The sequence below is a fragment of the Venustampulla echinocandica genome (assembly GCF_003357145.1).
Source record: "Venustampulla echinocandica strain BP 5553 chromosome Unknown scaffold_1, whole genome shotgun sequence".
Taxonomy (NCBI): domain Eukaryota; kingdom Fungi; phylum Ascomycota; class Leotiomycetes; order Helotiales; family Pleuroascaceae; genus Venustampulla; species Venustampulla echinocandica.
The window spans coordinates 4839776-4855448 of record NW_022474206.1 but is presented as its reverse complement, the minus strand read 5'-3'; the positions used below and the strand labels follow the sequence as shown (position 1 = coordinate 4855448).

Genomic DNA, 15673 nt, shown 5'->3' with positions numbered 1-15673 from the left:
GCAGAATGATCTAATCGTCCTTTATATGTTTGCAATTATTGCCAATATCATGAATACCTCAGATTCCGCATACTAACTTTCACTTCTGGAAAGCCATAACGGCATAGCGAAAAGTTCCGTTAGCAAACCCTCTTCGCATTGCCCGGAATGCTTGCATGAACGCAAGTCCATCTCTACCTTGCGCGACAGCGAATGCCCAGAGGGATGGGTTTTGAATGAGTGACCAAGAGATGTCCCTTCATAGTTAGTGAGTGTCAATAATAAACTGGGAAGAGCAATACGGGAAAGAGGGAGGGAGTTAGAAACTTACCAGGTCTTCGAAACTTGTTTACTGATATCGAATGGCTCAGCAAAACCTTTCAGGCCTGCTTGTTCGGCCATACGGACATAATCCGCTTGAGTGCAAAGTGGTGGAAGTAACATGCCATCTGTGTTTGGGTTAGGTCTTGCCAACTCTTTACACAGGTATCGGTTTTAGGGCATGCAAATACCTTCAATGAGTGATGTCGTCTTTGAACTGCTTCTCACTCAACCCCTCGTCCTTAAACCAATCAGCGACAACCAGCTTCCCTCCGGGATTCAACAACTTCTCCGCATTTCGGAAGAAGAGGTCCTTATTAGGCAGATGGCTCATGGCCTCAGAGATCCACACGCAATCAAATTTCTTCTCATTTGGAGATTCCGTGAAAAACTCCCCCATATTCTCTGCGTCCGGCTCGATGAAGCGCACTGAACCGATACCTTCAAATTTCATCACCCCATCGGTGCCAGCTGAGGGATTCACAGATCCAGATTCAGGTGCCTGGATATCATCTAGGGTTAATTTCCGTGCGATCTCGACTTGACGACCACTAATCGTCACGCCAGTGACTTCACAGTCATAGTTCTTGGCCAGATAACGCGACGTGCCGCCAATGCCACACCCCACATCCAAGACTTGGCTTCCTTTAGGTAAAGCAGAGCGTTCAAGCAAGAGTTCTATCAATTGCAGTTGTGCCTTCTCTTTAGTATCGCTGGGTGTCAAGAAGTACCCGTGATGGATGTGCTCGCCCCTGTCCCGTGATTCCGTCAGTATACTAGACGGGAGGGGAGGGGAATTGCAAATTATTTACCAGAGGGAGTAGTAATAATCGGATGCTAATTCATAGTGATGTCTAATGCGGTCTTTTAAGGCCGAAAAAGAGCTAAATGGTTCTGGTTCAGGGATCTCATATTTCTCGATGTCCTGTTCTGTGGTTTTGGAGGGGTCGTTGATAGAATCCGAGGTGATGGCTTGGGAGTGTGGGACAGTAGCCATTATGTTTTCGACGCAGGGATGATCGAATTGCTTCCACAGCTGCCTTTCCTGGTATACTGGTTGATTGAAAAGATATTGGGAACTGCATTTTGAACGTCTTAAAAGAAAGCGTTAGATATGTCCGTGTGCTAGGACATAACATGAACGTTTGAAGTCTTGATGTACCGAATCCGGTTAGGTGTACTTCTGAGCTCGGCCCCTAAGTTTCATCGTCGCACCTCCATATCTTCTCCAACCTAAAACTCCAACTCCCTGGGCTCATCTGTTGCGAAATGTTCAAGTCGGCATGTGCACTACTGTATCCAACTTAAACCAGACACAGACCATACCTACCTTAGGTAGAGAACACTAGAGAATTCTCTGTCAGCCGAATCCTTCGCGTCCCAAACCTAGAAAAGAGTCCGCGACACGAGGCGGGGTCCTTTCGGACACATATTTGGGGTTTGCAGTGCGATTATTATGAGTTATCAACCCCCACGATTGATGACTATGCACAGAGTTACGAATGGGTTTGATAAATTTGCAAAAAAGAAATCCCCAAGAATATAATGTTACAGGCAAGTTTTGAAATATAACAAGTGTTACAAGTATATAAAGCATGTTAAAAGCGCATCACTATTAGCAAACTCAAAAACATAGCCAAAGGAGTATAATCCCGTGGAAATATGTTTGAGCAAGTGCTGAAGCAGGTAGCTCGATTTCCGAATCTCGATGTGAGCATTTTTCATTTCCGTCTTTGGACCTAAGCTCGTTCTCTACTGTTTTGGGATCTCCATACCCGCAATCTGGCCTTCTTCAAGTGCAACGTGTACTGGTAGATAGCTACAAGGCGTAAAGAAGTGGGATATGTGGCATTGATCAAGAAATGCATAGTCTTACAAAAAGGTTCTTAAGCTCCACAGCTTTGCCTATATGGACTGTTGATGTGGGACGTTGAAGCTTGACACCTGACATTTGCAAGCAACTACAATCAATTAGCTGATAATTAGTGCTAGATCTTGTTATCCAAGCAAAGACACGCGTTGATTTGTTCAGGTTCCACGATCTTTGCGTTAGAATTGGCTAATAAGGTTAACAGTTAGCCCTCCCAAGCATCATAATCGTTTCTCCCGGGGATCCCGTCCAGTGCCTTTAGTGAATGCAATAACGCTTCTAAGGTAATGTATTATACTTAGTGGTTTTATGTGGTCCTAATCTCTATATACAAATACTCACAAACCATAATAGGACAACCCGCAGACACACAACAGAATATGCCGTCATACATCTTCGAAACGCACATTCCATCCTACCAGTTAATCTCCATCTTTTCAAATATCTATTTCCTAGACCGGTTAAACCACTTCCCCGCGCATCATCTATTACTCCGTAAGGTAGTATAGATAAGGTGGGGTTTTGTACATACGGCAGTCCTCTTTCTCACTGTGGCCCCACACGTTTATATTCCCTGCATTCTTCCAAACAGGCAATTTCCAACGGCACCTCGCCTTACCATCATCTCTTTGGTGTCTCACGGTTTTAAACAGCACAATTGATGGCCGATACTCTGACTTTCGGCTGGTTATAATTGTGATATCTCTTCTTTTCGTTCCCCAAATTCTCCAGCCACCTCATCCACCATCCATCATGCTCTCCTCACTCATCCTCCTCTCACTCGCCACAGCAATCTCAGCGGAGTGCCATCGGGAATTCCTCAAAAATTCAACAGACACCTACATCAACGCGCAGACCCTCGGCCAATATGAGAATGTCAAATCCCTCATCTTCGACTTCGCCCCCTACAACGAAAACAACATCCCCACTGCCCTCGAAGGCGGCATACTCGCCACCCCAATCAAAATTGACTTCGCCCGTAGCGTCCACGACACCGTGCAATGTGCCACTTTCACGGAACTCATCGCCGCCTCGAACCCGCATCCGTATGTAATTCATACACGTATGGAGTTCGATGCCAATAAGATGAAGGCAAGTAGGATTGAAAGCATTGTTACGGATAAGGGGGATTGGCTTTTTAATGCTACAGGGACGTTGGCGCTTAATGAACCAGAGAAATGGGATGCTATACCTAAAGCTCAACAGGATTCTCGCGCAGTTATCCAATCAATCGGCGACGCATACTTTGACCGCTTCGGCAACGTGTCTGTAGTCGTCCCCTGGGGCCCGCCCTGCTACCGCGTTGAAGGCGGGTTACCTGCTAAGGGGACTCTGACGGCGAGTGGGGACTGCGTGATGGAGTGGCCGAGCACGATTCATGTCCCGTATAGACGGTATGTGGTCGATGAGCAGTATGGGGTTGTGAGTCTATTTGTGGGTTTCCCCGGGCTAGATCGTACGCAAGGGGAGGACCCGATGCCGGACAGTCATGTTTTTAGGGTGGAGGGCGGGAAATTGAAGTACCTGCATACCGCTAGTGCCTGTGTGGTGGAAGGGTGTGGGTTGAATTCGACGTTTGGTGGTGGGCTTTAGGGATCAAAAGAGAGTGAGAAGTTCACTTGAAGTTTTTGAGCGAACGGAGAGGACGAAGCTACTTTAAAGTCCTATAACTTCAAAGCTGGCAACCTCTAGCCTCCAATAGATAATTGAACATCGAACATGAGCGATGCTGATGAAAATGGAGTTTAACGTCTGAACGTTTCAGTAGAATACTTACTGCCTTTCGTATGAGTCCGGGCTTACATATTACCCTTTATGCCTAGGACATATCAGTCTATCGATCCTAGATCTGTCCTTAGAGAGCTCATTCTTTAGTCATGCCTCTATCTGCTCGTCTAGATTTAGTACTCTCTAGCATTATTTGCCCACTTGGCGTTTATGTCGTGCAGTGTTCTGCATGCGCTAGTATAAATATCTCAAGTAGACACGAGAAAGAAAGATCTTGTTTGATGAGCGAGAAGATAGATGAGGAGCATGAGGACTATAGGAGAAGTGCTGAGCAAGAGGGGAACGGTCATACACATACGGGAATACAAAGTACTCTAAAATATGATGCAGAAAACGTCCATGCGATTGTGTATTTTGTATTTTGCACAAACACAAGAAGACGGGAATAGCTGTCTAGGTATGAGTTCTATATAGAGGAGGTTGTGAAGGTACCTAGGTATATTCCCCCCTGGCTAGGCGAAGGGAGGACCAATCTCGGTTGTACGTTGGCACTTGTGTATATTAAGGGGTAACCCATATGCTTGACTCTATCATCACTCTTCCAATTTGATCTAACAGCTAACGATTTCTGATGGGATGTATCCACAGGGTGAGCAGGCCTGGGCCGTGCCTGAGGTGGAATATGATGCCCATATAAAATGCACCGAACGGGTACTAAGGCACTTTAGTGCCACAGCACCATGTCAGGATATCGATGGAGGGCGACGGGAAGGCTTTCACATTTTCCGACGACGCGGGCACTTTGCGTTTTGAAAATCATAGACAGAAATAATCCCGAGTCATTGGAACGAAGATTCGTTGCCCGTTGATACAGAAATGAAGTCATACAAGTTAATTGACATCATTTCGAGTAGTTCCCCGATCTACCCGATTGCAACTCTATTTCCTTTTAGCATATATTGTTCGCTTTCCCATTGTCACTTGCCATTGAGATTTAAGAAAATCATCAACTATCGAACCATATTATCTCAGATCAGCTTAAGTAACTGCCCAAACACAAAAATGTATCGCCGGCCCGACGAATTCCAGAGAACGGACATTTCAGCCGCCGGATCCGAGTGGAAGGCGAATGCTTCTCTTCACAGTATCATTCATGACGCTGACCATCCGGTAAATTTCATCCTTTTGTCAAAATATATTGCGGGCAATGTTCTGTCCATGCAATGCTGATGGACAAATCAAGGGATCCGATGTAGATCGTTCCAGCAAAGCGACGCCTCTTCCAAATGTCAATTTCGACGATTCCGGGAGGGTTGTTCGCAGTCGAGGAGGCCGAGGAGAAAAGGGCCGAAAGGGCAGCGGCAAGGGGCCTTTGAATCCGGAGGGCATGCCGCGGAGGAAAGGCAGTTAAGAGTTGGTTGAGACTGTGAATTGGGTAACATTCGTATAACACTCCGAATTTTTCCTTTCTGGTATCAAGAAGTATTCAGATGGTGAAACCAACCGTATTGAATCATGTTTGTTATCCTTTAAAGATAGCCCGCATACGCATGGAATTTAAAACGCTTGGAAGCCTATTGTATCCATGCGTCTCTCAGTATATGAATTGAAATATCAAGCATGGAAATTTCCTAGGCCGTAGTGTGTCGCCTAAGAAGCTCTCCGATAACTATTGGCGACTCTCATGTTTCAATCATATTCTCCTTGAAGCTATGTGCAACAGCTACGCTGTCATTCTAACTCTATTATATGTCACCACATTTACGTTCTAGAATTTATCGAATCCCACAAGTTCCGCAAAGCAACCAACTTACTCATATTTAGATCTCGTATCGACCGAGATTTACTTTATTACAATAAAAAGCAATTGAATATTTAGTTCATGTGGGAGAGTCGGGGGGACCAAAAGCATGCGGTAGATTAAATGTTGGTTAGACTCTACTACCCAACAATCCTTATAGCGCGTCTCCGTGTCCCATCCGACCTGCTTTGTGTAACATTTACCACCTTGCTAAAGTCATGTGCCTAAATCTATGACAAATTTTTCGTGTAGAGCGAATATAATCCTTAGTAGGGATTAAGTGCCATCTGGTGTTGGACTTGATTTACAGTACAACCCTTACCGATTTGCGGTACAAATTTGATCCAACTACCTGGTTGAGGAAAATGTCGCTCTTATGTAAGACTAACCTTAAAATGTAGGGTCTGTTCGTTCAGGTAATGGTATTAGCATTACGCCCAGCCACTTAACCTAAATAGGGGCACTTCTCCATTCTGTTAGACTTCGTATCAGGGGCTTCCACTACCGGTATGTATACTTCATATGAACGAACAGTCAGGTACTTGTGGGTCAAGTGGCCACCCAATTTCGATGCGTACTTACCCCACAAGTACCTAATCCCTGCTTGGAGTTTATTTTGTAAAGGAGAATCGTACAACTGCACTAGAGCAATTGTACGCCGCCCAATTAGGTAGCCGAGTATCTCCTTGACTACTAGACACGCCACGGCGGGATATAAGGCCCTGAAGGGAGGCCCTGTAACAGGATGCTACAGTAGATTCTAGACTCTAGCTATAAGACGTTAAAGCCTAGAGTAAGGCCCTAAAATAAACCTCGACAGTAGGTTACAGGCTCTGGCTACAGTATTCCTAGGAATTAGAAGGTGGTAATATACCCTGCATATCAAATATACTCGTTTCTAGAATACTTATCTACTGGTTAATCGTACTAATATACGACCATAATAGTAGGCAAGTACGATAGTTTGCGACGGATAACATGCACGAATATTCAGTAGACAGCAAAGGCAGATTACTAGGTAAAATACTAGGCAGGGACCCCTATAGTACCACGCTTGATTTGGTGGACTTTTGGAAGGTAATTACTTGGCAAGTACGGTGCTGTGGGTCAATTACCTCTGTATAGGGTAAGGTGCCTTGGCGTAATGCCACTGCCATTACCTGAACCAACAGACCCTAATTCTAGTGTAAGGCATAGAAGGGTTCATAATACTTAACCGCTTTATACTCTATATGATTAATTCTCTTAGGAGACTGCGATGTAACTCTCCTATTAGCACTACGAAAACCCCCCCCCCTCCGACTGTAAGGTACTACAGTAACAGACACGTAAAACACACCCCTAGGCCGAGGAGTACTTGAATTTAGTGTTCTCGACTTATCGCTTGCCTAGCCTTCAATGTAAAACGGACTTAAACCCGACCTGACCAAGTAGGTAGCAGCGCTACCAAGTAGAAGGAGCTTAATCCTAGTGATTTGATGGCGGAACCCCAACAATCGTGCATAACAAAATGAATGATGGGCAGCCGGCTAGTCGCAAATTGCAATACTATTGTGGCGTAGCATGTTGATCCTCTGGGGCTGGGCGCCTGGAACCTTGGGTGAAGGTACTTTAGGAAGTAGTATATCCATATCTTACAGCAGTAGAGTTTCCACACTTAACACCCACAATCAACCCTCTCTACATCTTTAATCCACCTTCCAAGATGAAATCACCATACCTCCTCCTCCCCCTCTTCGCAACCTTTGCCCTCACCAACGCAGACGCAAATGGCACAGTACCAGAAACCGGCTCAGAGCCCGGCCCAACTCTAAACGCAACAGGATCAGTCTATCTCCACGCAACAAACATGAGCGTCGACCCTAACACAGGCGTTCCTACTCTCTGGCGCGCAAACCTAAATATCACCGAATTTACAGTCTCTCCAGCTATAGGCGTGATCACCAACTCAGCAATCGGCATCGACTCCCTCGGAGGCTGGGTAGAAAACTCAACTTGGGATAGTACTGTTATTTTTTTCTTAAATGTCGCACGGAATGCAACAGTTGATGGACAGAAGGATAGCGGAGACTGCTATGCCACGTTAGGAGAGGCGTGTGTAAGACAGTATACACTAGATATTAGTGCTGCGATACACGCTGCAAAGATATCAACTAGGCCTGGTTCGAATACAACTAGTATGCCAACTATCCCGCCGCCGCCTGAGAGCTGCGAGTATAGACTTTCGAGCGCGAGTATTGTAATTCGTATGTCCTATCTCTAACCTTTGCCTATTCAAACTACTCCCTCTAGGCTCCACCTTTAACATTATAATAGATTTGGGTTCTAAATTCGTCGATGGAGCCGCATATGTCAATAATCGGTCCCCAGTACACGACGCGAGTAATACGACATCTTACCAGGAGGCAACTACACAGATCTGGCCTATTGTTCTCGTGCAGAGTGGAAAGTCTGGTATTAACAATGCTACCGGGATTTCGACGTCTCGGATGAGTTGTTTAAGAGCTAATGCGACAACGGAGGGGAGTAAGGCTATTGGGGGAGTGCCTGGTGCTGCGGTACATATCAAGGTATATACATGGGCAGTTATAGGTGTTACGTGTTTAGTTGGGGGATTGTTGCTATAAAACTTAGGAGGGACGAGATTTGCTTATAAAACAATCAAAACTATTCTACAGTTGCAATTAACAATTTAACGTACACTTGTTGTATAATTATACTCTTATCGCTGGTTTCTTTTTTACGTCTAGGTAATCCTAAAAGATAGTCCGCTACTGGAGTTTCCATATTTCAGGGTAGGTATTGAAGTCCTGCCTGCCTTAGTATACGATCGTCGCCGTCGATAATATACAATACTTTCGCTACCTGGAATATTCCTTACTATGTTAGTGAGCCCAAATCTTCCCTTCTTTCTTTTATGTAGTTGAGCACGAGGCAGACTCTTGCAGAAGTTTTATATATAAGACCAGGGACTACTTCCTGCGCTAGGCAAGCCATTCCTTCGTTCTTGAAGGGAATCTCAAGTCCCAGTGTTCCCGGTCCTTGATGGTCAGACTTCCACCTGATCCTGATCGAGACGGGTCCCGGCAGCGCTGGTAGTATGTTGAAATTATGAGGAAATTGTGAATTCTAAAGGCGTAGTCCCTGGGGCAGATGCTCCCTTGTGTGGGGTCCACGAGCCCCAGCTTGTTCTAGTGCTGGCAGGAATCTGCTTGTCCTCTCCTACTCGTGAGAAGGAGAACAGCACCTGGAACCTGTGTCAGGGCCACGTCGCCTCGTTCGGCTGAAGATGCTCACTACGTGCTCTCGTAAGAGCAAGAAAGAGGCCAGACGTTGGGGTTCTGCGTGGTGTGATTGGAGCTGCGACCGCTCAAAAGGGGTTACGAGTTAGGAGACGCTGCGGTACGATTCGATGGCCCTGAGTCGAGTGTGTGTTGTAGAAAGAAGGAAAAGAGAGTCGAGGATGGAGGTCGAAAGCGGCGTGTAGTCGCGAGCGAAGCGCGCCTTGTAGTCGACGAGATTACTATTTCCGCGACTTCGTTCTGCAATAATCAACCTGGGTATAAGAGCAGAGGGTATCTAGGCGAGATTATTAATACTGTCTGTGTTACCGTGGAGACCAAAGGACCTTTCTAGCCAGAAAAGTATTATGGAGAATCGATAGTCCGCAAGAAATGTCTTCCTCCTTGTGTTTGAAACGGTCAATTCCCTCCGTGGGTCTTGTATTGTAGAGTACCTGTCCCGGCGAGCTAATCGACGATTACGACCTTAGTAAATGACCTGTGCCCTACCAGCAATCCACTTTCGAGGCTTAGATTAGGTGGCTCAGATATATGACGAATTATCTGGGTAGGCAAGAGCGAGCCACGCTTGATACTTAGAGCTAAAGTGGCTAAACTCTGGATCTGACGCGAAAGTGACGCGAAATTCTTGCTTCGCCCTACTAGACTATAGTTAGTAGGGAAGTTGGTTTGGGGGCATAAGAAGGGGAAGGGAGTCACGTGTTCTTAATGTAGTCATAGGATGGGAATATATATACGTGTAGGTACTTGGTTTACTTCTTCATGTGGACACGGGTTGAATCAGTTATTAAATCTGCAAAATCACATCCAGTAAGAGTATGAGGATGCGTTAACAAAATGTTGGAGACTACCAATCATAGCATAATACGAAAATGCTGAGGCTTGCTTGGTGGGATTCTGTAGTCCACCAACATCTGATAGTCCACTGGTATTGCGTATTCTAATAGAGAGAAGAGTCTGGGGCATTGATTTGGTACCCGTTGGAGTGGTATTGATTGCACAGGATATAAAATGTCAGAAGACATTATGCTTTTCTAAACTGCAATGAAAGTAAGAGGGGCCATTGTCGGAGATTTGGAATTCGTGCTTCGAGGCTAAAGGCATGCCAACGATAAGTCTCGGGTCCGAGGCAACAAGCAAGCATATGTAAGTATCAGCAATTAGCAAGAACTACTTTCGGGGTGAGCAAGTTGAGCGAATTATAAAATATGCATCATAAAGACTTCTCGGTACTTGATAATGACATGCATACTTCCGGAGCGACTGGTTTCCGGCTCATGTGGATATTGCGTGCGAGGTACATCTGACAAGGATGTAGCAGAAGTTGAGAATAGAATTTTCTCCGGAAAAACGCCACTGTTGAAGACTATCTAACATGTGTATAGCCCTCGAAGCTCGCAATCTCATTCCTGAGCCGAGGCTTTTGGGAAAGTAGGGCAAGTGTTACGAGGATAAACCCCCAATTGGCTGGCCCACTGGGTGAGTGGAAACAGCCTGCACTTGATATCTGGGAGCGATTTCTATCGGATTTCAAATAAGACCGCGTATGTCCATCGGCATGTCGCTTGCAGCAATATGCTATGCTCGAAGGAGCAGTTCAGAAGGGTGTGACCAGGAGCCAAACTATACTGGATAAAGGGGCAAGACTCTTTTCTGTGTGAGACTGCGGCAGGTTTTGGAGGAAGCTTCCTGTAACACAATGTAGTAGTGGATGAAAGGGATGGCAATCTGCCAAGCTACCGGACAAATAAAAATAGAATCCATAATGGGAAGTCTGTCAGTTGCATGGAGCCAGTCCAAATGTGATTTGCATAGGTCAAAAGAGACATGCAACGAGAAAAGCTGGCCGACCTTAGAACCCAGCTTTCCCTGTCCTTCAACTTCGTTTCCGCTTATGTGCCTGCCAGATTTGACTAAATCCCCAAAAGAAGCAGTGGGGAGTTCAATAGAAAGAGCCACAAGTATGCAGGTTTTGACGTATACGCACACCTTTTCCTCTCTACTAGTGGGATGCATGAAGCTTGCAGGTAGCAGTGTCCCAGGGCCTCGCAACAGACTATCCTGGCTCTTGTTCTGTACTCCAATACTGATTAAGATGCCTATCTTCATTCCTGGCTTGCTTACCACTTACCACTTGGCGGCCAGGCAGACCACTACCTAGGTATGCTGCCCGAGTCAGGAGAACGGATCCAGCCCGGCAAGTCGCGGAAAATCATTGAGGATCACAGATTGATTGTCTATTAAGCCCGAGACCGCACCCGGGGATTGTAGAGTATTGGCATATGACGCTCTTACCAGCGCTTGCGTAGCACCAAGGATGGTTAGGTCTCTTGGCCCCGGATTGTGCAACCCACTCGGCAATATTCCACTTTCCAGGCGCGTCGATCATCTCGCCCTTTCACAGCGCCCAGCGCCCCGTCGTCCGTGGCGTGGTGCGCTAACCACCCCCGCGCAAGTGTCATAACGTGCGAGCGGTGCCAAAGCAACCAATACAACAGGCCAGAAATGACGTGGACCGCCATCGCCGCCACATTGCCCTATGAGACTCGCAAGAGCTGGCGCAAGATGCATCGCGGGGGCTTTGGTTGCAGGATGGAGGAGGCCACCATGACGACCCGGGGAATCAAGAACGTTTCGATCTGAGGAACCTTGATCGAGCTTCCATGTTTTCACGAGGCTAGTGGTGTTGGGATGCCGCCTCTTCACTGGACGCGGGCATGGGCTGCTCGAGGCTGAGCGAGGACCGCGAGCTGCAAGGCTGCGGTGTGGTGTTGCTCCCGTGGTTTTCGCGGGACCGATGACATCGCGGTGGGAGCTCTCCGGCGGCGATGGGATTGGCAGCCTCCGGACTCGCGGCGTAGGGGCGTAAGGGCTTGGGGAAGGGGAACCAGCGATGGATTCTCGAATGGACCCGAATGCAGAATGTGGCGGGCGTTGCCCAAGTGCCCAAGGGATCACGGGAGCACCAGGTGGTCAGACGTGGCCGCGTCCTTGGGCGCAAGAGTCGTAGTGTCGCAGTGGCAACAGCGATGTGCGCAGAGGGCCGAGGGCGGCGCGGTGGGGCCCTGCGCGGATGCCTGGTGTGCAGGATCTTTTGGCCCGAAGCGGACAACATGAGGCTATTCGGAAGTCGACGATCGCAACAACGGCTGCCACCTCCGCCACAAATTTTGAACTCGACTTAGATGGCATATAAATAAGGGTCGAGTGCAGAGATGGCGCGGTTTGGGGGAGCGGGCGCCGAGGAACAGCGACCAGATTGCCGGCGACGCTCACCTCAGCCTGCTGGATGCCTGGCGCGGGTGCCTGGTGGTAGCACAGGTCATAACCACAGGAAAAATTACGGCGAATTGGTCGAAATTTGTCACCGCGCCGACGGCCAACGCTCAGCACCACGCCGATAAGAAGAGGTAATAGCAAAGCAATAGCAGCTAATAGCATCAATAGCAGCCCAGCAGGACAATACATCCCCTCTTTGGCCCCTGGTTAGCTGGTGAGCTGGTTCCCCCCTCCCCGGGTTTCGGACGTGCCAGAAGGTAAGCGCAAGGAGCCGGCCTGCTGCTCGCCGGCTACACATAAAAGGGAGCAGAGTCGCCGGATTGCGAATTTCGACAGAGAATCACAACATCTCACTCACTTGGACTTTTTGCCTCCGGAATCCCAGAACCCCAGAATATCTCCCCTTCTCCGCCAACGCTCTCCCTCGGACGCCCGCTAGACCGCCTTTCTCTTTGTCTTGCTTAAGCAGAACTGCCCTGGACTGAATTGAACTGAACTGAACCATATCTCTTTCTGTTCTTCCTTCATCCACCCCACACTCTGCTTCTGCTTCTGCTTCTGCTCCCCATTCACACACATAACCACATATACACATCCACACGCATATACAAATACAGTACACACAGTACTTACCTACCTACCTTAGGTACACTTACAAATACACATCCACATCCACATCCACATCCACATCCTCGCGTGCGGGTTGTACGGTGTCTTCGGACCGTGCTGTACAATCCAATTCACTACCAAGCCACCACCTCATATCTTCTTCGATCCCGTTCTTGCCGCGTTTCCCTCTTGTGTCTTCCTCTCCCCTCGCGCTGCTACTGTCACTGCCACCGTCACCTGCCACTTTTACAGGACAAAGAATAAGTTACCTTATTTTCTTGGGGCACTTCGCACTTCAGTCTTGACAGGCACGGAGGCACAATCAATACAATACCATATTAACGCACAATCCGCTTCCTCCAACTAAACTCCGCCTACCGTTCGGCGACACGGCGGCACAGACAAGCCAAAGAAAGGTCAATAGCATCTTCACCATGGCTCCCGATCTAAACTCCGTTCCGCTCTCCCCTCGGCAACAACCCTCGACCACCCAGCCAGCCACCACCTCCGCTGCTGTGCCAGAGCTCCCGCAATATGTTGCCTCCCAAGGGAAGCAGCCCAATATCCTATACATCATGGCAGACCAGCTTGCGGCCCCCCTCCTCAAGATGCACAACCCCAAGTCACAAATCAAGACTCCCAACTTGGATGCTCTTGCGGAGGGCTCCGTCATCTTTGATTCCGCCTACTGCCCTTCGCCACTCTGCGCACCCTCACGCATGTCCATGGTCTCGGGCCAACTCCCCACCAGGATCGGCTCCTATGACAATGCATCCTCCATCGACCCAAGCATCCCTACCTATGCTCACTATCTCCGTGCGGCCGGGTATGAGACAACATTGGCAGGCAAGATGCACTTCATTGGCGAGCAATTGCATGGCTACGAGAGCAGGTTGACCAGTGACATCTACCCAGGCGACTATGGCTGGTCGGTCAACTGGGAGGAGCCGGATCGCAGACTGGAATGGTATCACAATGCCAGCTCCATTCTGCAGGCAGGCCCATGTGTCCGAAGCAACCAGCTGGACTATGACGAGGAAGTGATGTACAAGTATGTTAATTCGCATTCGTACCAGATATACACGCTAACATGCTCTAGGTCCAAGCAATTCCTCTATGATCATGTCAGAAAGGGTGCAAATGCCCGCCCATTCTGTATGACTGTCTCTCTAACCCACCCTCATGACCCCTACACTATCGAGAAGAAGTATTGGGACCTCTATGAGGATGTTGATATTGATCTTCCAGAAGTCAATATCCCACAGGAAGAGCACGACTCGCACAGCCAACGCCTCCTGAAGGTCTGTGATCTGTGGGACCGAGAATTCACTCCTGACCAAGTTAAGCGAGCCAGACGCGCATACTACGGTGCGGTCTCCTATGTCGATGATTGCATTGGAAAGCTGTTGCAAGTCTTGAAAGACTGCCGACTAGATGAGGATACCATTATCATTTTCAGTGGTGATCACGGAGATATGCTTGGCGAGCGAGGCTTGTGGTACAAGATGTCCTACTTTGAGTCCTCTGTCCGGGTCCCACTTCTCATCCACCACCCTGCAGCCTTCAAACCACATCGTGTCTCCGCAAACGTCTCCACGCTTGACCTACTCCCAACCCTCGTTGATATTGTTGACACCAAGCTCTGGCCTGGACTACCAATGGATGGCATTTCACTGCTTCCCCACCTTCAAGATCGATCCGGCGGCTCCGACACGGTCTTTGCGGAATACTGCGGCGAAGGCACCGTTGCCCCAATGATGATGATCCGTCGTGGTGACTGGAAGTACATCACGTGCCCTGCCGATCCGGACCAACTATACAACCTGGCAACTGACCCAAAGGAGTTGATCAACCTCGCCTCTCTGCCACCCAAACATCCAGCAATGAGCCCTGAATCCATTCAAGCCCTTGCTGACTTTGTTGCCGAAGCAAAGGCAAAGTGGGATATGGATAAGATCACGAATGATGTGCTCATCTCTCAACGTCAACGACGTTTGGTCTGGTCTGCACTCAAGCAAGGTCAGTTCACAAGCTGGGACCACAATCCACAGGACGACGGCAGAGAGAAATACATTCGCTCCCACATTCCGCTTGACGACTTAGAATTGAAGGCCCGCTATCCCCTCGTTGACGCGAAGGGTAGAGATCTATTCACTGGTCTTGGTGGTGTCGGCGCTGGTGGCATGGGAGGTGTCATCGTCGAGCAGGCTGGAGCATATGGCCAGTAACTTAGCTCAACCACCACCTATATTTCGACCAGTCTGATTTTTCCATCAAAGACATCGAGTTCTGGATATGCCACAGGAAGGAGCATCTGCTTAACTCAAGTTCGCCCACTTGTCGAACTGATATCTCTCATATCAAAATTGTTCACCGAGACCTACTGTTTATTTCAATCAACCGCCTCCTGCATTCTCTGGTTATTTTAGCCGGCCTGGTTTTTTGCGTTGGGCGCACTTAATTGCGTTTACTACCTACGTTTAATACCATAGATGCGTTTGATTTCCTTTTCTTCTTTACATTTTTGCTAGCGCGGGGCTTCAACGATTTTCACGACCTCATGGTTTTTACCAATACACCCACCTGCTAAGAATTTGCTTTTTTCTTTTGGGTTCTCAGAAACCTGAGACTTGTCTGTTATGGGGAATGCGCAAAACATCCTTTGTTTTCAAAAGTTAGATCCAGCTTATGGATGGGGATGATAATGCGGTGGCGTGTGGTTGGGATGGATTATGGAGACGCAGACTGCAAAATTAGATAGAAGAAATTCATCGAGATACCACC

At 48.0% G+C, this 15673-nt stretch overlaps 5 protein-coding genes across 5 annotated transcripts; 4 read left to right on the top strand and 1 right to left on the bottom strand.

Moving 5' to 3' along the window:
* Positions 1-79: 79 nt before the first annotated feature.
* BP5553_04108 (uncharacterized protein) lies at positions 80-1297 on the bottom strand (the record flags this gene model as incomplete). The annotated part of the gene is made up of 4 exons (XM_032012731.1): positions 80-236; positions 311-428; positions 529-1052; positions 1113-1297. 4 exons carry the CDS (start codon positions 1295-1297, stop codon positions 80-82), a joined length of 984 nt encoding a protein of 327 aa, XP_031872424.1.
* A 1626-nt stretch (positions 1298-2923) lies between these two features.
* BP5553_04107 (Uncharacterized protein) lies at positions 2924-3763 on the top strand (the record flags this gene model as incomplete). Its single annotated transcript, XM_032012730.1, has 1 exon — positions 2924-3763. One exon carries the CDS (start codon positions 2924-2926, stop codon positions 3761-3763), a length of 840 nt encoding a protein of 279 aa, XP_031872423.1.
* A 1197-nt stretch (positions 3764-4960) lies between these two features.
* Positions 4961-5309, top strand: BP5553_04106 (uncharacterized protein; the record flags this gene model as incomplete). Its single annotated transcript, XM_032012729.1, has 2 exons — positions 4961-5068; positions 5142-5309. The coding sequence occupies 2 exons, from the start codon at positions 4961-4963 to the stop codon at positions 5307-5309; spliced, it is 276 nt and encodes a 91-aa protein (XP_031872422.1).
* A 2095-nt stretch (positions 5310-7404) lies between these two features.
* On the top strand, positions 7405-8326 carry BP5553_04105 (uncharacterized protein; the record flags this gene model as incomplete). Its single annotated transcript, XM_032012728.1, has 2 exons — positions 7405-7945; positions 8016-8326. The coding sequence occupies 2 exons, from the start codon at positions 7405-7407 to the stop codon at positions 8324-8326; spliced, it is 852 nt and encodes a 283-aa protein (XP_031872421.1).
* Positions 8327-13323: 4997 nt separating this feature from the next.
* BP5553_04104 (Alkaline phosphatase-like protein) lies at positions 13324-15117 on the top strand (the record flags this gene model as incomplete). Its single annotated transcript, XM_032012727.1, has 2 exons — positions 13324-13940; positions 13989-15117. The coding sequence occupies 2 exons, from the start codon at positions 13324-13326 to the stop codon at positions 15115-15117; spliced, it is 1746 nt and encodes a 581-aa protein (XP_031872420.1).
* Between the last annotated feature and the right edge of the window lie 556 nt (positions 15118-15673).